General features: G+C 38.7%; 1 protein-coding gene across 3 annotated transcripts in view; it reads right to left on the minus strand.

Annotated features, from left to right (window-relative positions):
• MGAT4A (alpha-1,3-mannosyl-glycoprotein 4-beta-N-acetylglucosaminyltransferase A) overlaps window positions 1–22,966 on the minus strand; it is a 76,555-nt gene that overhangs the window by 42,001 nt on the left and 11,588 nt on the right. For all 3 annotated transcript variants that reach the window (XM_040546311.1, XM_040546398.1, XM_040546225.1), the window contains exons 3-5: window positions 6,512–6,679; window positions 3,798–3,938; window positions 1,844–1,977 (exon numbers count right to left, since the gene is read on the minus strand). In XM_040546311.1, coding sequence (XP_040402245.1) covers window positions 1,844–1,977; window positions 3,798–3,938; window positions 6,512–6,679 — 443 coding nt within the window. The remainder of the gene's footprint in view (window positions 1–1,843; window positions 1,978–3,797; window positions 3,939–6,511; window positions 6,680–22,966) is intronic.

Here is a 22,966-nt window from a genome sequence, read left to right on the forward strand (position 1 = left end):
GGAAGCTGAAAAATACAGCATAACCCAGAGAAAAACACAGCACAGTTCAGGATAATGAATTTACTGTACCATATTATTCACTGTAAGAGTTTCCTGTAGTAATTACAGAACAAACTATAAGATATTGAACTTAAGGAAATATAAAGCATGGTAAAAGGAGTAAGTAAAGCAGGGGAGACAAAATCGGATGGAGAAATTAGATGGAAAAAGAAATGCAAAGCTAGGGAAAAGTTATAATGGGACAAGAATCCAAACCTAGGCTCTTCGGATTTTCCCAGACATTCATGGCTTGCTGTGCCCATAGCAGACATGGGAGTAAGTACATCGTGCTCCCCTCGAACAGCCATATCCAAAAGATACAGAGGGTCCCACTCCAGAGTGAAACACACAAGTCTCCTTGTTCAGAGATGCAATAGCTCCCATTTTAAAATGTTGAGTTTCTTCAAGGCCACTTTCATAGCATCATTCCCAAGACAAAAGAAAATTTCACAACACCTCAAGGGACAAAAATTATTTAACTATGGAAAACTCAAGCATACCTACATGGTTTGTCTAAGGTTACAAGGGAAACTTGTGCATTTGGCGATGGGGTGTGGATTCTCTTCACTCCTACTCTAAGATCTGTAGAAGACTGAGAATCCAATGATAACACACAGTCTTCACAGCTCAGACCTCCTTAAGCAAAACAAAATGGAACTCTTAAACCTTGAAAGTTTTAAACCTTGAAAAGAAGCCGTATTAAAAGGCAATAAAATTATTCCAATCAGTACAGAGAAGGAATGCCATTGCTCCAGTAATTCCTAAATTAATTCTGATCACTTGATATTCTCAACCAAGAGATGTTTTAAGAGCATTTTCTGCAGAAAAGCAGTACCTATTAGACTGACGGTTTTTGACTTACTCACTGTCAGAAAAAAACAAACCAGAGCGATTTATATTAGAAGACTATAAGGGTCAGTCTCAGGTACAGCAAGAGTTTATAAACTTCTAAAAGAAAGATTTAAAATCTGTTGTTAATAGAACTAGATGCATTAGCACGCTGTTTTCTCACTTAATCATCGCTGAAAGGACACTGGCTCACAAGATTAAAATGGTGTTCACAGGTATAACTAGAGGACTCAAATTTTCCTCTGTGGAATTCACAAAACACTGATTGAACAGAGCACTACATGGTTAGATGGCTGAAGATCAAACATATGTAAAAAAAAATCCCCCATTCCATGTCAGACTCTTAAGAAAAAATAAGCATACACAACTCTCAGCAGCCAACAAAATTACTTCTGAAAGCAGTCTATCATTTTCTTTAAGCATTCAGCTAAATCAAGAGTCAAACTGACCAAAGAGTCCAACTGAAAACTGTTTGAATTAGTCCATCAAAAAAGGTCTGGACTTTTGATGTCCAGGAAGTCCAAAAAATAAAATCAGTAACAATCTGTACCTAACTTCCCCAACTGCAGCACCAACCCGAGGAAGGACTGACTAAAAAGGAGCATGAAGAGAAGGGGAAAAAAAACTCCCTACCATACCATAGACCCTCAACCACAGTGCTGATACTGAAGGAGTAAGATAATTAGGACATCTCAATCATTATGTATAACATCAGAAGATGTGCAAAATAAGCAGTCCACTGAATCCACGCCCACTTCATAAATAGAAAAGGCTGGGCTCTTCACAATCATTTATCTCAGAGAAACAAGACTTTTCCTTAAATGTAAAGGAGATGGAGGCACAGACAGTCATCTGTCTAAATTGCAAAGAAAAAGGAGCTCCTTGTCAATTCCTGAAAGGAATACTTGTGATTAAAGGCAGGTTAGAAAGCATATAAAAATATTTATGTGATTACCTCTCCTATAAAGACAACCATAACACAATCCAGTTTTTCTTCGGGGGACAGCTTATCAATAAGGGAGTGGAGAGTTTCTGTAAGATAAGACTTGACTTTTCTTTTCACTGTAGGTATTCCCATTACAATGGAAACTGAAATCAAACAAAACAGAAATGTACTTTCAGTAATTTCATACACAGTGAAAACAAAAAGCTTGTCTCATAATAAAGTATCACTTAAGAAACACAAAGAGTTAAAAGATTGAGATAGCAGTAATTTAAAATAGTTTAAAAATATAACACCCATCAAACAGGAACATGATTAACATAATCACCACCAATGCTCAGAGCAAACATTGCAAACAAAAAAAATGTAATCCTAGACAAGCCAGGCTATTGCCGAGGTAATAATCAACCACCACGATATTAATCAGGTAAGGCTGCACCACGACTCACAGAATGATTAACCTCCCTAACCTAGTTTTATTTTCAAGCTGGCATAATCATTATTCACAACTCAAGTATTTATTTTTAACTCCTCAGAAGTCTTTTAAAATTGTACTGGTGAAAAACTCTTACTTCCTTTGCATGAGATTTTGGTTCTTCTAGAAAAACAAGCTCAGGTCATCAGGGTAGCCCAAGAATTCCATACTCAAACCTCTCATCCCTGTTACAAGTACCTCAAATGCAAAGCGCTCTGGACCATACTACAATGCTTTGGCCAGATGGCCATTCAGCTCCTAAGTTCCTTAAATTTCACCATAGTCTTCATTCTTCCTCACCCCACTCTGCACACAGGGCTGGCAACCTACTGTAAACACAACAGGTAACAACAGGAATACAATAAAAGGATAGACCAGACTTCATGAAGTCATTCAGTGCTCCGAGCCACCTGTGTGAAATGATTTACCAGATCATAAATATATAAAATCAAACAACTATTAAAAATTTTGTTTATCCTTACTTACAGCACCTGCTTCACCTAGCAACTATACATTAGTAAGTTCTGATTTTTTAAAACAAACACTCAAAAAGCATCATGATCAGGAAAGGAGAAGATAGGAAAATAAATTAAACTCATTTTTCTCCCTCTTTTTAATTAAATAAACCTGACTCCAGTTTCTGTTTTCTAACTTCAAACTTCTGTCATATATTCCCAGTGGAATATAATACAGGCTTCACTTAAAACAATAAAGGAATATGAACATTTGCCTTCCTGATTAACAACTTCGAAACAAATGGTGTTTATAGTCAGAAAAATAACCTCATGGCTTGAGCCCACACATTTGACACAGAGGCATGCCTGTGGATTCACTGGTGGGGCCTTCATGCTTGGAAACACATACATATGCTTTGAGGTACGCCAGCTTGGTTTGGCTTCAGCCTAACTATTTTCTAGAGCTATAAGAGTGGGATTCAATGTAGCTATCCTAATGACCAAAGTTCAGAATTTGGGAGGATTAAAAAGAAAAGGGGATCAATGGTATTGCAGCACAATATTTATTTCTTCCCCTCCAACCAATGTCCACATTTTATTGATGCAATTCTATCTGATTATCTTAGTGTGTCCAACTCTAAATTATACTTTAATTTGTGACCAACTCTAAAATAATTATATCTATGCATGGTTGCCACACAAATCTGAAAAAGCCCAAGGGGTATGTCCATTAGCAGTTCAGAAACTGTAACACTTCTGTGCTTTGTTCTCTTTTACTTAGTTACAAAAATTCATCCAAACTAAATGCTTCTTAATGCGGAGCTTAACATGGGGTGGGGCGTGACAGATTATGAAGACGAGCAAAGCTGAAGCCAAACTCCTTTCATCCTGGATTCAGTGTGAATTCTGAGAGATATCAATATCACACAAGTTAAATGAGATGTCCTTGATCTACTAAGCAATGCAGTATGTTGTATTACAAGAACTAGAAATTCCTCCAGATATAAAACATAAAACAAACATTGTATCAGCTTACCTCCTGTCCTTCCAAGGCCAACCTGCACAGAAGGTTGAAGGCTTCCTTCATTTTTCAACAAATGAGGCAAATGGTAATAGATATTTGGCACTTGAAGAGATTTTTTACTTGTTAGTTCTTTTAACAATTTCAGTGTCTCATCTGCAAACACACATGAAGTCAGCCATGCAGAAAAACAAACAATAAAAAGTTTTATGCAGTGGTAAATCATATAAGATTCACAGCTTGATCTTAACTGAAAAAAAAGGAAGAAATGATCCATTTTACTGAGGCATTGTATCTTGTGTACAAAGGAAGTCTTTTCTCATTTTGAATTTTAAAGTAAACAACCGTCAGGATTAGTTTCCTCCAGATACAGTTAATACTCACCTGATCACACAAGACTTGCAGTGCCTAATCACAAAAGTAAAGAATGCTCCATTTATTTAGTGGTTTTTGTTTTTGTTTTTTTCCCCTCCAGCAGATCAAAATGGCAGGTCTGTTTACCCAGATTATTTTTTACATAAGCCTATAGAGTCATCACCACGTAGTAATGCTACTGCAAATAATTAATTTTTCAAAACTATAAATACATATTGGATAGATTGTACATATAGACACAAAATTAATATTAAATATATAATCAAGATTTTGAGTATTTCTGCAATAAAGCATACACTGATGTGAATTTAATTTATTCCACTAGATTATTTAAAATACTTCTTGCTTTCTCTAGAGAATACTGCCTCTCAGGACACCCAGGTGGTTCTCATAAAGTTGCAAATAACAGTTTCTTATGTGTTAATTTTCTTACATCAAGTGTGAAAACAGCTCTCATTTCAAGCAAGCAATATGATAGCACATGGGCCTTTAAAAACTTAATATTGTAAGGTTCATAGGTTATGTGAGAAACTGGACTCAAGGTTTCCAAGAAAATCTGAGTTGTACAGAAGTGCCTAAAGTAATTCCATAAATGTCACTTCTCTCAGATTCTGAGCATAACTACAACAAAAACAGAAGGGTTGCCTGCTCATTGTCTTTCGGTTTGCTATGAGGATTTAATCTTTTTTTTTTTTTAAGGGGGGGGCAATGAAACAATTCATAGCACTTTCTGCTCTTAAAAATGCTTTGAAAATAGATGCCATAAGTAGAGATGCTAATTTTGACAGATTCCAATACAAGTTTTCATTTCTTTTTGCTAACATTTCCTTTAGTTTCAACTGAAAAAAAAACGGGCCTAAAAGTCCCTCAAAATATGACCCTCTTTGTATGAATGAATAATGATTTACATAAAACAATCCAGAATTCTTCCAGATTCAAAGACAGCAAATAGTACAAAGTATTATGTATACTTATGTGCATTAAACTTAGTAAAATCTGTCTAATCCTAAATTGTGAGGACAAAGCTCAGGAATTCAGACTTCAGCTGATTGCCAGTCATGACTCCACATGGAAAAAAAAAAGGATGCTCCACAGGCAGTTGGGATCCAGAGATGGTAAAATGTTAAAAATGTGAATTAGTAACTTCAACTGCAGCAGAAGAGAGTAATTCTCTATGACAACCATGCATATAAGCAAGCTAACTCACTTTTAGAAATGCATGTGGTAATACCACATTGTAAATCCAATTGTAAATCCAGTATCAAATTTACACAACTTCCTCTATAGTTGTTTACTTTAGCAGAAAGATACACACAGAAGAGTAAGACAAGAACCACAGACTATGTCAAATGTAACCTTTATGCACACCATTCCTGGAGATCCAGGGAACTACACAGTTCAGGCTGGACAGGCCATTAGTGTCTGAGCAACTCTTATTAATATCAGAACAATACTAATCTCAGCACTAAGGGCCTACAATCATAACCCTCAAAAAAAGATTTTTTTTTAAGTTATAGAAGATGGTAAAACATTGCACAAATGCAACTAGACAACAGATTTAAAAACTATCCAACTTTTGGATTTGCAAAAATCTTTGTTTTTCTTATCCTCACTAGGCCAATACAGTGACATTTCTGCAAATGACCAAATCAGACTTCTGGCCAGAAAGTTTGTATTTATTTGTTATTCACTTTCCATCTAATAAAAAATCAGAGCAACTAAAGCAATTAGAGCATGATTTTAAAGGTAACTTTAATAATTTCATGAGTAGTGTGAAGGCATTCTCGAACATTGCCAAACACAGCTGTTAGTAAACTTGAGCATCAGCCTCAGGAATGGATAAAAAAATACAGAAGACTTTACAAATTTAATACTTAATGACTAGTTATTAAAAAGGGCATTACTTGTACATTTTACAAATTACAACCAATACTTCAGATTGCCTGTATGCTTTTTAATCATCCATCTGATTTTTAAACATATTTTAATTCATTCAAGTTCATCCTTTTCATAAAGACTGTTTGCTCACTTTTCCCTTCAAGCTCTATTTAAAAAGTGAGGCAAGTTATTGTCCAAGTATGCTAAATAAACAACCAGAAGTTCCAAACGGAGCATGGAATCAGTATTCATTCTCTAAAGTCATAAGAATGAAGAGTGGGTGGCTCACTAAGAATAGAAATTGGAAAAAGAAAACCAGCCACCAGATGCAACATATGACATAGATTTGTTATTTGCACCACTGAACAATTTCACTCAGATTTCTCAGTATTAATTTCTTATTCTATAGTAATAGAGAGATATTCATAGTCCATAGTTATTAAAAAAAAAAAAAAAAGCTCAATCACAGTATGTACCTGAAAAATTATTCAGTGCATTCTTACTTCCATTTGTTTCTGCTACTGCACGCCTGAACTGCTCCAAGATAGCATTCAGCTCAGAAGAGCGTTGCAGAGTCCGATGCTCAGCTATACGAAGACGTTCCTTCAAAGCATGAAATTCCCGTTGATATGCAATCAACTTTTCTACAGAGAAAAAAAATGATGCTGGTTATTTCGGGCAACAAATGACTACAGAGAGCTCCAACAAAGGACAGAGACTGCTCAGCTATGTAGCACCTGAAATACAGCCAGCAAGGACATAGCCGCCCAGCACAAACCTTCCTGAGTATTTACACAACATACAGAGGGAAGAATAACTGCACCAGGCAGGGATGCAAGGCAGGTGCTAGGGGATATGCTCCTCATCACCACAGCCACAGACAGGAGCAACCTTTAAGCTCCCATTACTCAACACCACAAGGCAATTCTGAGTCCCTTTTTTTGGAACAGATGCCCTGTTTTTAAAACAAACCCTTTGTTTTAAAAAGCATGACAGGAGCAGTGCCTTAAAAAGAGCACAGGTCATGTTTCTTGAAAGCCCTCTCTGAATACGTTGTAAGAACGAGTGGAATAAATGCATGTCTTCTTCAAAAGAAGACCAAAAGGGAGAAGGAAACACCACAGCTCATTTGTTCACATCTTGCCTATGCTCTTATTACCCAAAATAAGCATCTCTGTCCTGTGCATCTTTCCTTCATCCCACTGATCATTCCCCAAATCTCCTGCTTACCATCACTTCCCTTTAGCCAATCTGCAAATATTGAATGGTGTATCTTAAGTGACTCTGTATCTTGTCATCAATATTGCAACCACACAGTTGCCATCCATAGAGATATTGTTTTGGTTTGTCACCTATTGCAGGGGTAAAGAAGCAGAAGTTTTGCAAGCAATTTGAGTCTCTTCCTGTTGCTGCATTACAGCAATACATGGAATAATGAAGGAATTACAGTTTTCCCTTGCTAATAATGCTGCATTTCCTTCAACTTCTTTCAATTCACATATTTCTTCTTTTGTAGTTAGTATGTACTGTTCTGATTGTATTTTGAAAACATAATTAGCTAAAATTCTCTGTGTGTAGAGGAAAGAAAAATAAAAATATAGTTCACTACCTCTCGAAAATACTTCCCTTGCCAACCTTGTTTTCCTTTTTTCATTAAAACCACATGGTTATTGCTTTTGTGCCAACAAACTCAGAACACAGCTATGCTGTCGCACAATGCAATGCTAAGCACACTACACACTGACAAGTGAATCCAGACTGCTGCTTGAAACTGGACCTGTTGCTTTAGTCAGCAGGACTGAGATGGCCAGGAAAGTTTTCTGGAATTTCTGGAAAGAAGGGCATTCTTACTTGCCAATGATAACCAAAAGAAATCAAAGATTGCTTGGAGACATGTCTACAAGTTACAGTAAGGGTACAAAGCATCTCTGCCCCTGCTCCACGTGGGGTCCCTCCCACGGGATGCCGTCCTTCCCAAACTGAGCCTGCGGGGGCTGCCCACAGGCAGCAGCTCTTCAAGAACTGCTCCCACATGGCTCCGTACCACGGGGTCCATCCCCCAGGAGCAAACTGCTCCAGCACGGGTCCCCCACGGGCGGCAGGTCCCCCCAGGCCCCCTGCTCCTGCGTGGGCTCCTCTCCACGGGCTGCAGCTCCGGCCCGGGGCCTGCTCCTGCGGGGGCTCTCCATGGGCCGCAGCCTCCTCCAGGCCACATCCACCTGCTCCACCGGGGGCTCCTCCACGGGGGGGCTGCAGCGTGGAGATCTGCTCCATGTGGGACCCATGGGCTGCAGGGGGACAGCCTGCTCCACCAGGGGCCTCTCCACAGGCCGCAGGGGAACTGCTGCTGGGTGCCTGGAGCACCTCCTGCCCTCCTGCTGCACTGACCTTGGGGGCTGCAGGGCTGCTTCTCTCACATTTTCTCACTCCTCTCTCCCAGCTGCTGTAGCCCAGCAGGTTTTTCCCCTTTCCCTAGCTCTGCTCTCCCAGAGGCCCACCCAGCATCAATCCCTGGCTCGGCTCTGGTCAGCAGCAGGTCCCTTTTGGAGCCGGCTGGAGCTGGCTCTGATCTGACATGGGGCAGCTGCTGGGCTCTGCTCACAGAGGCCACCCCTGCAGCACCCACACTACCAAAACGTTGCCACATAAGCCCAATACACTGATATCCCTCCCCAGAACAGGTGATGGCAGGTTATACAGATCCCTGACAATTTCTGTCTAAACAGGAAAAAACAGGTAAGCCACCAAAGCATGTCTAAGGGCTGCCATAGCAGTGGATAGCCTCCAAAGCAGCCTGGCACATCAGGTCTCTCTTCTTGCCTTTCTTTATGGTACAAGATAGCAGACAAACTTTACCAGTAACGACCTTCCTACTTCCAAAAGGCTAAACTCCGCTGTGGCAGAGCCTGTGTTTCTCCAGGGAAAACAAATAGGACCCTGTGGTTCAGAAGAGCACCTCGAGATGAGTTCATGTCTTCCTTCCTTTGCCTGAAAGAGGAAGTTTTGGCAGAGACCGGTGCTCTCCAGGCACTTACACCAAGGTAACACATCACGCTCAGCGCTCTGATGATTCTGGTGCTCCAAGGAGCAGCAGAGTCCAGGGGGAACAACTCATTTAGGAATATGTCAATCGGTGGAGAACTGCAATAGTTTCCTGCCACCTCCACCTAGCAAAATCCATACTGCACAATCAGTAATGTCTTACTACTAAACTCAGCCTGTATGCAGAAATTAAGATTTTTCTACTTTCCTAATTCAGGTGGGTAGTAAGAATTAGAATTACAGGACCCTTGCTGTTCCACAGCAATTAAAAACCTTAGTCCTAAAACCATGAGGAACTTAAAAAGGCCTTTTCATTTGGCTTTTATCATGTGGAGGAATGAAAATCACAATTTTAAGAGCTACCAATAAAAATCACTTACCGAAAGCAGGATACTTTCAAAGGAGGCAGTCGTTATCACATCTTCGAATTATAATTAATGTCAAAAATAAAAAATTAATTTCTCTTTAAATAAATTTAAAATAATATAAATGGAAGTAAAATTTTATTTTCATAACTTATCATAGCAGTTCTTGAGCAAAGACCATTGAGAACTCAGGCTTCTAGCTGTGGCACCACGAAATTGTTCCTAATATAAGTATTAGCAAATAGTTCTGGGTCTCCCAGTGTGCTGTACTGGTATTACATTTATATTACTTCAGACCTCAAAAGTGAATTTCTTTAAGAAATACCAATTAATTGGTTCAAAGTACTCAACTTCGCACAATTTCTTCAACCAGACACATCTGGGTTAAGGAGGCTGCTCTAAAAGACATGTAAACTCTTGAAATACATCCTTTAAAAACGTATTACTGCTTTTGTTAGGTTACAATATTATTGAGCCAAGTAAAATCAGAAAATGCTAACAAGATGTACGTAATCATATTTTAAGTCCACTAACCTATAAGAATTTTTCTACTTATTTACGCAAAATGAAGTAAAATTCATTCTTTGCAAGAACTGCGGTAATACTAAACATTCACATCTCTAATACTAGTAAAGATGCGTTATTCTTTTTGTGTACTTGGAGATTAATGTGTAAGTCGGTCTTTTAGTACTTGTTTTACAATATGACTGGCTGTGATTTGAAATAAAATGAATTAAATTTAAGTTTCTAACAGCACTTAGTTTCTTTAAAAGGTGTACTTGCAGTACTTCAAAACCTAGATCAACTGCTCAGATACCTAGTTAAACAACAAAAAAACACAACCACATGACTGCAGCAACATCAAATGTGATTTCATACTGAAAGGCACTTGTGAAGGAGAAAATACTTCTCGGGCTCTTACAGTACCACCTTCGGTGGTCCCACCCCTCCCAACTCTGGAAAAGTAAATGTCCCTTAAGGCAGGAGGAGTTTCTAAATACTCAAAAGACTCTGAAAGAAAATAAATAAATCAAATGTCACTCCTAAATACTTAGGCATAAGCCTACAAAACTAACTTTAAGGTCTTATTTTTATTTAAACTTTGACTTAGCTCAAGTTTGGTATTTTTTTTCTTTCCCCTCTCCAAAATATGAATTCATTTGACAGCTTTTTTCCTTCACTTCTATTTACACGAACATAAGTAAAATCTTTTCATCAAAAAATTATGGGTTTGAGGTGAAGACACACGTTACTGTATTATGTAGAGCCTCTCCTGTATTTTAAACCTCACCTCTTTCCTCACAAGGAGGAGGGAATGAAAATTTGCAAATGACTGTACAAGTTTCTCCAGAAATTCAGGGCAGTCTTTCTGAAATATTTATGTATGGCAAGCTGACTTATAAGTATTGTGTGTATATATATATATATATATATATATATATATATACACACACACACACAAAGTCAATAGTGTAGCCAATATTTTCAAGAGACATTTGACCATTTAATATTTTATTGTTCAAAGGTTTCTCTAAAACTTAAAAAAAAATGAATTGATTTTCTGTCAAAAAGAATCAAACCACTTTTTCCATTGCTGTTATGGTGAAAAGAAAAATTCTGAACCTAAAACCACAAAGGAAACAGTCACAGAGACCAGCGATTACTGTTTTGAAAGAATATATTTGTGTTTCTACAATATTATAAATGACTTTTTTCTTCTAATGCTGAAACCTAGAATCATTTAACAAAACAGAGGAAGGAATTCAGACAGTCAGTTATTGGCCTTACATAGCTGATGGAAGAACCCCAAAACACATCTGATCTCTGACAAATAAAACATCCCTCTTTAACAGCAGTGGTAGCAAATGTAAAATGTTTAGTCTCCAATAGCTTGAGCATATAGTCATGATTTTTAGAATGCTATACTATTTTACATTGAAATGAGAAGGTGATGCTTTTCCATACTTTGTTCTGGAAGCCAAAAAGACCAAATAAAAATAACTGGCCCTTATACTTCAAATAAGAATACTCTTGTTAAGAAATTACTTGAGAACTGAAAGCATTAATTCTTCATCATTTTCTTTTAAACTCTAGTACTTTCAGCAAAACCCCAGAAGCTAAAACTTAAATATTTTAGCTGGCTTGATGCTGTGCGTTTCTTGGAAAATTAACACTATTTCAACTCATTCTGTAGTTTGTTTTCTCAACTTTTTTTTTCCCTTGTTGCAAGATGTTCTTCTAAATATGCTAACCTAGAATTCAGACAAGCTCACTCAAACGTTGATGAAATATTTTGAAAATTAAAAATGCAAATCAAACTGATTCTATGAACTGTGAAGGTTTGCAAGTTTCTGGCCAGAGATGGAATTGCAGTTCTCGGCCTACTCTTCCTTCTCTGGGTTATTTATGGTTCTCCTATTAAACTACTGTAAAAAGTAGTCATCCCCACAAGACAACATTACCCCACGTAACAAACTCAATCGATTCTCCTATTTGCCACATTCTTGATTACATCATTTGATTTTTGCACCAAATTTAGACAGCTCATAAGCCAAGTTTTAAACCAGATGCCAATTTTCTAAACTCAACATGGAATTTCTGAATATCTTATCATACATCTAGTTTTTTCATTTTGTTTCCCGTACTACACTTACAATCTGTTTGTGTGCTTCAACATAGTATTTTTAAGAGCAAAGTGAGCTCTCCCTTTGGATTAAAAAAAATAGTATCAAAGTAAAGGAACAAGAAAATATCCTATACTTGGAATTTACAAAAGCATTTTGCTGATTATCTCAGCACTAAAATAGCTAAAGAAGTATGAATTGTATTACTGGCAGAATGCTCGGTGTATTGTAACTTCAAATAGAAAACATACTGAGCCTACTGAGATAGTGAAAATATCCTGGGAACACAAGTTAAGCAATTCTATGGATATTTAACTTCAGTGCTCTTAAAACCATCAACAGCTCTTATTTTTTTGTGTGTTAGTTTTCACATTAAAAAAAAGGCAAACGAAAAACACATTTTTCTAAAAATGTTAGTGAGGGAATTACTTTGGGTACACTTTTAAACTGTCAGAGTGGAGTACGGACACCTATAGCATCAGCAAAATTCTGCCGTGACTGCCTTTTTGTTTGCCGTAAACCACTGAAAAAGGAAACAGAGATGGTCAATATTGAAGAAAGAACCTATGCACCTAACCTTTGATCACAATGCACACTTGAAACCCATATATTAAAACCCATATATACGTTGGCATAAATCTTAAAACACTGAAAGTACAGTTGAATAGGATTCCTGGTCAAAACCCTGGTATTATTAAAGCAACAATCGCTGGAACATACACAATTCACTATTCAGAAGTCTGTAGAACTACTTAATCCAACAGTCAGGTTGTGGTTGCAATTTAGTATTTTTGAGAGCATGCAAGTACAAGACCAAAGCTGCACATCTGCTGAAATGCGAATTCAGATTTTGTTCACATGTCTTTGGCAGTAGCAGAGGAGGTACAAAGAACAGTACATATTTAGATGATGCGCATACACCACCTTTGTTAATGTTGCACTGGAGAAAGGAGATACAAGCACTATGAAAATCCAAGTTGTTTGGTGCCTCTGACAGCATCTCTTTCAAAAAGAATGAGTAAAATACTGGACAAGGAGCCAGAAACCATCTAAAAATGGGAGTTTGCTTTCCTGACAATCTCTGCAAAGCTTTATTCCATCTAGCCTGCAACAGGCATGCTCTGATAGCCAGTGGCTCCAGTGAAAACCCTGCTGCTCCACAAGAACAAAAGATCTATGACTGCATGTCAGTATGCCACCTCTTCTTTTTGGGGTGGCAATGGGACCAGGAAAGGGGAGACTGGGGAAAGCAGAATTGCATGAAGACCCTTACAATCCCCAGGAGTATTTCAGCAATTCTCAGTCAGTATTGCAATACTTCCTCAAGGAAAGCCGTTTACTGTGTGCTAAAGGGAGCACTATCTACAACATAAAAAGCAGCAGGAAAGCTTTGCAAGCTGTTATTTGTCTAATCAATCAAGCAGGTTCACAAATATGTTAAATCACAGGCCATTTCCACAACTGGAAATAGGACGTATTGAACTAAGGTGACTGTATTTTTAAAAAAAAAAAAAAAAAAAAGCAAGCTGTAATTTGCTCAAGAGCTCTATGGTGGTACAGCTGCTTGTCTCGAAAGGCAGATGCATCAGACAACAAAAATCACAAAAAGCTGCACGACCTTTCCATATCAACAGCAGGCAGTCGAGTCTTCCCTCAGTCTGCAAATCAGCTAAACACCCCGGTAATGGATCTGCCTCACAGAGAAAAAGATAACCAGCCATGGACCTGGCATGCATAAAAGACAGCAAGTACAGAAGGCTTCGTTTAGCCACATTGTAGGCCTGATTTATATTTCCTGCTCTTACCAAACTGAACTCTTGAAACCTCTCGGCCCCTTTGTTCACTAAATGGGAACAGGAAGAATGACTGCCTTCTGACACACCGACAAAAGGCTTTGGCTGGCAACAAAGCACTGCACACAAATATTCAATTAGTAAAACGGGTAGGAGCAAGAACAGACACCTGATGGGGCAGAATCTTTCCTCTATCCAACAGGGGGATATTCAAAATGTTATTCAAACGAACGGCGTCTCGCTGGCAACACTACCAAATCCAGCAACGCTCAAGTTCATGGCCCACCCTAGTGATAACCCTTCCAGTTTTCCTCTTCCAGCCCTTGGGTTCCTTCTCAGCGCCTCACCCAAAAGCAAAACAGCCTGCACCTCCTGACAAAACAAAACCAAACCTTTCAGCTGAAGTGCTACAAGTCAAAGGGTTCCACAGCAAACGTCATATTTTTCTGTATGCGCTCTGTTGAAAAGTTATGGAAATGCCAGTAAATAAGTGAATCTGTGGTAACACACTGTAGTAAACAGTAATTCAGGCACTTCACTACCAAGTTACGCTACAACTCACTGCCATTACAAAAATAAAACAAAGCAGCAGTTACTGTTATGCCAAGTCAGCAACAAGCTTCATGAATTAATTCCTCTTACACTTGCAGGAAGAACGTTGATCAATTTACAGGTTGATACAAACTAGAAAGCTTAATGGACAGAGAGCTCCCACCCTGAGGTTTCTGTAGGGTCAGCAGGAGCACAAACGGCATGTTGCTCCTCGGTGAGTTCGGGACTTGTCAACATGCCAGGCAATTCCATCTGGCACATCTATTACAAGAAAATCTCTTTGTTTCTGTTACATAAGGTGTAAAAATAAGTTCTGCACATCCCCTGAAACTCGCTGAGATGCTTTACGTGATCCATCAGATCATGGTATCAAGGAAATCAGTATCCGCTACGTGATGACAATACCCGCACTGACCTGCACTTCACTCCCACAGGGATGTGTGCAATTTATTTTTTTTAGACCACGCTTGATCTATAATATCCAAGCAGCTTACAAGCTATCACATCTCTACTTCCTCTTTGTCCCTCACACACAGATATTCTTTAAACTGAAATCCTGCTATGCTAATGCATGGCAGACTAAATTATTTTCGATGTCAGTCAAAAAAAGAAAGCCTGAATTCCTCCAGCAAGTCAAACAAAACTCTTCTTACTACGCTGGCATTTATTTTGATGATGATTTTCAACATCTTAACGCTGACACCTTTTTTTGACAAAGACTTCCTATTTCGCGTGGGTTTTGCAAAACTTAAATGTAAATACAAATACTCAATACTGTGATACAAAATCCTGCTCTCACTGTCACTGTACAACCACCCAGCACCCAAGATACACAGACGAGAAATACAGAGTGGCGTTGACTGAGAAAATACAATACATCACTTTGGTTGCCCTTTAGCAGTGACTCCAGTGCTCAGATGATACCCATGAAGCAGGCTAAAGCATTGCAGCTGAGGAGAGGAAACATCAGAGCAACCAGAGAGACATGGCCAAAAAGCTCTGTCCATACAAAAGAGACATTAAAGAGGTTCCAGAAACCACCCATGACATTTAGGCTTATAAAAAAAAAAAAAAGAGGTGAGATGTTGTAACAAGCTGAGGTAATGATCGGGTGTTGAAAAACTGTATGTAGGTACAAATCATATTTGTAACCAAAATGTCAAACTAAGTGATGATCAAAGAAGGTCTCGAAAAAAATTGGCCCAAAAAATTAAATCAAGTGTGTTTACAAATCAGATTCTGATTTTCTGTCTTGAAACTGCCTAAACGTTGATAAATGGTGTCCTTGAAATGTTACAATACATTATCACGGATGACTACTCCCCATAAGCTAATTAGCTTCCTTGTTCCTAAAGCGAAATGAAAACCTTTTATAAGCAAGTTATGATGAGTTATAAAATCTGAAGCAGAAAAGTAATCAACCATGCAAATCATAGAATAAAGCAGTATACTGTAAATGCTAACAACAGACATGCTATAAATAAAAGCTGTTAAGAAAACTGCTCAAGGTCAAATTTCATCAGCCCTATTTGAACGCTTCATCCTGGGCCCTTTTTGTTTAAGTCATACATAAACCAGGATAAAGTTATTATTCTGACATGACTACAGAGTATGTAATTGTTTTAAAAATATATTATTCTGTGGAATTAAAGACGGTAAAGTAGGCTAATCCTACTAATCACAAAAAATAGTAATTCATGCTTCATGGAACAAAAGCCAAAATCTCAGAAAACAAGTGATCAAATCATTCTCTTATCTGTAATCTTGTTACTCAAACTGGCAGATCATTTCAGCAATCTTGCATTTCAATCTACCCAAGCAATCAGGTAGAATTACTGTTTATTGCCCTTGTTTTCCACAAAGAAGTATTTAAAAAAATGCTTTTTCAAGTAGCTTGCCCTGTGGAGAGCACCTTAATTTTTAATGGAAGGTTCTGCAGCTTTTCCTAACTTAAAAACCAAACAAAAAACCACCAGAATTATTATTTTTTCCATTGTAGCTTTTTCACATATCGCACTTCAAGGCTCTGTGTAAACAAATGATGTTTTCTGTTCTGATCCTAAAAGCACTAGCACAAGTCTCAAGTGCTTGCTTTGAAAATACCAGGGCCCGATCCAATCAACATCCAGATACTTTTGTTTAAACATTCCTTTGCAGCAGGAGCTGAAGATGTTTTTACTAAAAATTTTAAAGCAATCTGAATATAAACATTTGTAATACAACCTGGTAAAGCTTTTCCACTCTGAAATGCAAACTTCAGAATCAATTTACTTCTAAACATTCTTCTGAAGAAGTAAAAACACCCATACTTTCCCAGAAATCCCACTTACATGAAGCAGAAAAAATGGGAAAGCAAGACAGCTGAAATCTTCAGAACCTCGTTTTTGGTGTCTTTAATATTAAGATATTTTTGTATTTTAAAGATACTAAAAATGCTGCAACTTGCACATCAGAAAGGAGGCACAAAGTAGTACTTCAGGCAGGTTGTTTTTTTAAAAAACTCCAGAATAAAACATTTTCCTGGAGAAAAAACTATCCTGAGCAATCAGAAAACCGGAAAAAAAAAAAAAGCCAAACTAGAATTGTGAGAACTAATGAATGTTTTACTGAAGGGGTATTTTAAAAGCTGAATGTAGCAGCCAGGAACAGCTTTAAATGTCTCCAGCTGCAAAGGCTCACTTTTGCCTCTATATACAAATCATCAAACCAGAAAGGTCAATTTAGAAGATTTGCCATACAGGTATAAAACCTGCTACGACACCACTCTCAAATGTCAACTGATAAGGGCTGACAGAGGCTCTGAACATTACTTCAGACGCAAGGAATAGAAAGAATAATGTATCAGAAAACTCAGGCAACCGCAACTAAGGAGGTCAAGTCAACAAAAGCATATGGTGTTCTGTCTGTGCATTGGCTTCAGACATTGAGGATAATTAAACACATGACTTGCTTGAGAAGAGTAATTGGCAGCACTTGATCTAGTCTTCCTTTAAAAAGAAAGAAAAGCAAGCTACAGTGATGGAAAAAAAACAATAATAAAGAAATCTCACATTTGCAATTGCTTTCTCCTGCCCTGACTGTTCACCTAATAGCATTCACTCTCCTTTGCCTAGTAAACAACAGTGCCCAGGACTCTATAGACAAATTAATCCTCAAAGGTTTTCAGGTTCCAGCTTTTTTTTTTAATAAATAAATAAATAAACCCCCCAGTGCTAAGAAGCACTATCAACTCTGCTGGCATTTATTCTTTAAAGGGAAAGTAATATAAAAAGGTCACTGAAATCATTTGCTAAATCAGTTCCACAATAAGCAATCAGCATTTAACACCTCTCTAACCCCGAACAGAAACAGTAAGGAATAAATATGAGCTTCAGAGAGTCTATTCCCAGAAGGCAAAGCAGACCAAGGAAAAATATTCTAACTTCTGCTTTAGATATATATATATAGCTCAAAAAGTTCAGTTTAAGAAATTAATAGGAGCTCAGATGAGCATGCAATCCATTGATTTTATGTAATTTGGATATTAACTCTTCACAGTGTCAGAAAAAAAAAACAGATTCCCTTTAAACAGCCTTCATCAAAAACCTCCACTTCAACAGTTCCTGCTTGTCTTGCATGAGACTCAAAGCGTACAACCGAAACCGGGAAGTGGTCAATACCAACGTCACAGCATTGCCTCAAAAACGCAATTTGCAGGGACAGCTGTTACAAAGCTCATTACGTCGTGATTATTTTTCAAATTAACTACTAATTAAAAAGCCACGCTACAACTCTGACTAAAATGTCCTGCAGAACTACTACTCCTTAAGCAACATGGAGCTCCCGTTGGGGCAGGCGTCAGGATCGGAGCACTGAAACACTCAGATACAGGACGGGTTGATCCCCAGACTGCACTCCTGGCAGTGCTGAGGGACTGAAGCACCTGAGCTGAAAGCACGCCCATTGCATGCTTTTTATTTTTATATATTAAACCAAATCATTGCACTCTACATTTCTGCAGAAATATGCTACACAGGCACTGCATCCTGTTAGGTTTGTTTCCATCCTTGAGTTCATATACGTTATTGCTACCAATATAAAAACAGCATCTTCTTAAAACTACAGAATAGCTGGTTGTTCTGCTTTCTAACCAGATGTAGAGAAGAAGCCATAACTGCTTATGTAGTTCCAGCAGAGAGTGGCTTTATAACAATTTGTGTGGTATTGCAATTTCTCCATTAAATATAATACCAAAAGCAATCCCTGGTACAACACCGTTCTTTCCCGTCTGACACAAGAGAACAAGGGACAACCCTTTCACCTGAAGTACTTAGGGAGATTTGCTGGCAGAGTAAACAAATGTAATTACCTTTTGGCAATTCAACCCCTTTCAGTCAGCTGGACTAGAAGAAGTCATCTGTGATATCTCATGTTCCTCTTCAGACCTCAATCACCCAAGATGTCCAGCTACTTTCTACAGACAAGTGCATATACTCACATTGAGACACCTGATCAAAATATGCATGCTGTCAAGTGGTCTCAAATTTGTGGGGTGTTACTGATTTGGTTTTAAACATAAATATTATATATATATTTCTCTGCAAACCACCTTTTTATAAGCTACTGAAATTCTAACCCAATTTACTAAAATGGTGTTCTCTACCATAACAGAATTTTATGAAATTGGGGTCCTTGATTTTCCTTGCTGTTGATCTGATAGGTCAAAACTGGAAAGGAATTTGAAAGAAGAAAAAGTCTGCATAAAAGCCCACAGGAAAAACATTTTGTTGAACAAGTTTATTATCCAAACCAGTGCGCACAAACAGTTAACTAATTTCCAAATCAATTAGTATCAGAGAAAGCCTGAATGACTACCAGTCACTCACATCTTGGTAACAGCTAGTCATTAACTGAATCTGCATCCTACACTTTTACTTTTTTTCTTCTTTTTTTTTTTAATCTTTTGCATATCTGATGCCCCCCACATCAACTCTCTGCTTTAACAGCTAGAGTTGCAGCTATATCTTAAATAAAGTTTTAGTCAAAGGTTACTCATGTTATTCCCTGAATTCATGATGTAACTCATATTAGAAAACTTAAAAATGAACTAATCCCAAATCAGCTTGCTCTTCCCTTCTCCAGCTCTCATTACACAACTAAACCATGTTGTTAACAGCACACGCTGTTAAATACACAGCTGGAACCAAAGCCAGCCAGTGCCTCCCACGGCGCCCAGAGCTGAGGGACCTCCTGATTCAAGCCATGAAATCAAAAAGTCTTGGTTAAGAACCGAGAATAAGGTGAGAGTTTGGTCCTTTTTGTTCTGGAAGTATCTGTAAGTTTTAAATAACTATAATTTGGAAAATATTGATGACAGAGTAGCTAGCAGAAGGATTACAATAGACACAGATAGGGCTGTACTTGGAAAAACACAGAGTCAGGTACTCCGGTTTAGAGACGGCAATCACGCTATAATTATACATTAGAGCAATTAAAAATTCAACCCTAGCTGGACACCTGAAATTAGTTTGATCCCAATTCTAACATGGAATCAACCTATCATTTTCTGTCATTGTTCCCCAGACTTAACTTCCACCTGAATAAAAACAAGTACAAGGTTAAAAATCCTGACGGCAGGGGTAGGGTGGAGGTGACACGTTTGATTTTATGTCGTGTGCAAACGCTACAGCAACTAATGTATTTCAACAGCTCAGAATTTCAATCATGGCAAATTAAGCTGTAAAAGAAAAGGGATGGTCTAAAAGCAGCAAGAAACATGTTTTCACAAGGTTAGAGAAGGCGCTACTTGGTGTCGAGTTAGACTTGATTAAAGCCATCGGAATGTATCACTTGAATAAGAAGCTGAAAGATTGTGCTTTTCCCAAAAAAAAGTACAAAATGTTCAGTGCTGAAGTTAACGCTTTGGTTTAACTTTCTCAAATCAATGGGTTAATTACACATATATATTTTTTTCCATTGCACTACTCTTCATCAGTATTATTCAACATTAGTTTGTGATGCTACAGTGCCACAGGGAGACGTGGTTCCTCTTGTATTTCAAATGGGTTAAGGTTTCGTGGTACAATGACAACTTTCACGCTGATGTCTCCTGTAACAAGGAAGCAAACACTCTGTGGAAGGTCTAGCCCAGCGCAGGAATTATCAAAAGCCGAGGTGCAAGAGTCACATTACTCTTAGGCCATTTCTGCAGAATATAAATCAATCTGCCGTGCAACTTTTTATCTGACTGTGAAGAGCAGAGTCAACGGCATCAGCCACCAGCTCCACGGTTTCCCTTACACACCACAAGTGGCAACACCCACTTTATCAGAAAAAGCTCAACCATCAGCTTCCTACATTTAATTTCTGTTTGTAAAATGCATTTATAACCTCTAAGCAAAGAACACAGCAAAGCTGCCATGAATGTCCTTTTCCTTTATGGTGCATTTAACAACGGTACACGTATCCTACAAACAGCAAGATGTGCACAAGATTAGGCACAGATAAGAGCAAACAGCTTAAGCACAGATTCTCGCCAGAGCCAGGAGGCTCTTCTCCGCTAAGACAAAAAAAGGACCAAGCACAAAACCACACCCGTGAGCACAATCAGAAGCAGTTTGCTCCAGCTTTGAAGCAGGATTTAACCGGCAGCAGCGTGAACAACCAGAAAACAATATTGATAATTTGTGCGCAAACGTCTGCTTGAGTTTCAAATGAAGCAGCGCTCCCTTTGTCACCTTGCTCTCTGGTATTTTCCCGTGACCAGCGAGAGCCAAGATTGCGGGGTGGGGAGGCAACACCCAAAAACCAACGTAGATACTGCAACCATGCAAGCTCCACTGATTTGCTTTTCTACAGCTGCTTCCACACCTTCTCACTGCTGGGGACATGAACTCCAGCTGCTCCCCAAGGCTCCTTCCCACAGCCCAGGATCCTCCCTTCCTCTGCCTTTCAGGTACCTGTAGAGAGCAATGAGGTCTCCCCTGAGCCTCCTCTTCTCCAGACTAAACAACCTCAGTTCCCTCAGCCGCTCCTCATAGGACTTGCTCTGTCCTATTCCCGTTTCCTCAGCACATGCAGGAATACAGCACCATCTAGAACACCGAATTTGAACCATGGTGTGACTGAGGGAAAAGGATACTGTGGCATGTCCTGTGACAGAAGGAGCAGCAAAGACATTTCAACTCTTGAAAAAAGTCAACCGCAACCTCCTACTTTCATCACCTAAGTAAACAGTTTATCAGTCTGACTTCAGGGGAGAACAACTTAGTCATTGGTACCACTTGTAACAAGATACCGAATATAGGGACATATTATGAATGTTCTAGCATCCTTTTTTTTTTTTTTTTCCTGCATGGGGGTGAACTCTCAGCCTTACCCAATTCAAATCTTTGATCACTGCAAGCTACACAAAGCACAAATACCTCAAAATCTGAAGCAACTCATCCCAAAAACACAAGATAGTAAAGTCTTCGATTCAATTCTAGCTCATTCCAAGATAAAAACTTTGTCGGACTAAGTTAAATACTGTTAGTTTTAATGCAATGCATTGTAAATACAGGGCAAAGCATTAGTCTATTTTTAAATGTCTCTGTGTGCTATAAAAATGCACATTTATTGCAAACAACTCAACTGCCTTCTCAGTAAAGCAGTGTGCAGGAGGAAAACAAGGGAAAATGAGCCCTGACCTAATAAAGGTCATCTCTAGCTCTGAATGTGTATGTCCCATTTCCATCAGGAGAGAGAACGGCTATTACGCCAGCACGTGTCTTCACATGGGAGTTGCAGAAAGGTCTCTGCCTAGAGCCCCCCTGATCACCAGATGCATTTTGCAAAGCAGGAATGTTTAACCCTCACGCCTACAGGCAAACAAAACCCACAACACGTGCACCTCGACACACTCTCCGGAGCACGATTTACGGCGAGCAGCTGGGCAGTGGCTGAGCAGCTGACCCCTCTGGGTCATACCCAAGGCACTGTTGTGGAAGAGCTCAGTGAGGAGTTATCTCAGATCCGCACTTGCATGAAACTTCCTAAAGGTGTCACCTACTGTGCACGCTCGACCGATCACTGCAGTCGGGATTTCTGGTCATGCTGTCATCCGGTCAGCCGGGCTTCCATACAGAAAAAGAAGTCATGTCCAGGAACAGCCAGGTACCCCAAACCTTCTCCAAGACTCATCATTGATATAATCTGTTCCAGGCACTGTTGAACATTCAGGGCTCGACTTTTAAGATGCTGTATGGTCTTGGATGGATGATCTCAGCTACAGACCAACGTGGCACGGAAAACAAAGCACACAGGAAAACAAAACCACGGTGCAGGAAGACAAACCAACCTTTCTGTTCTTACAACCTGAAAGCTTTTGAAAATCATAACATGATTTGTTTCTACCACATTATTGTCAATGACTATCTGGGAGTCTCTGTACATGTAAACCGAGCCACTTACTTTAAATCAATCCTTTCCTCCCCCTCAGAAACCACAAAACATATACTTACAAACCAGAAACTACAGCAAGAAAAACTTGTTTCCTAAATTATAGTAAGATTAGTAATGATAGGTCCACAGCTAAC

The sequence above is a fragment of the Cygnus olor genome, chromosome 1, assembly GCF_009769625.2.
Source record: "Cygnus olor isolate bCygOlo1 chromosome 1, bCygOlo1.pri.v2, whole genome shotgun sequence".
NCBI lineage: Eukaryota > Metazoa > Chordata > Aves > Anseriformes > Anatidae > Cygnus > Cygnus olor.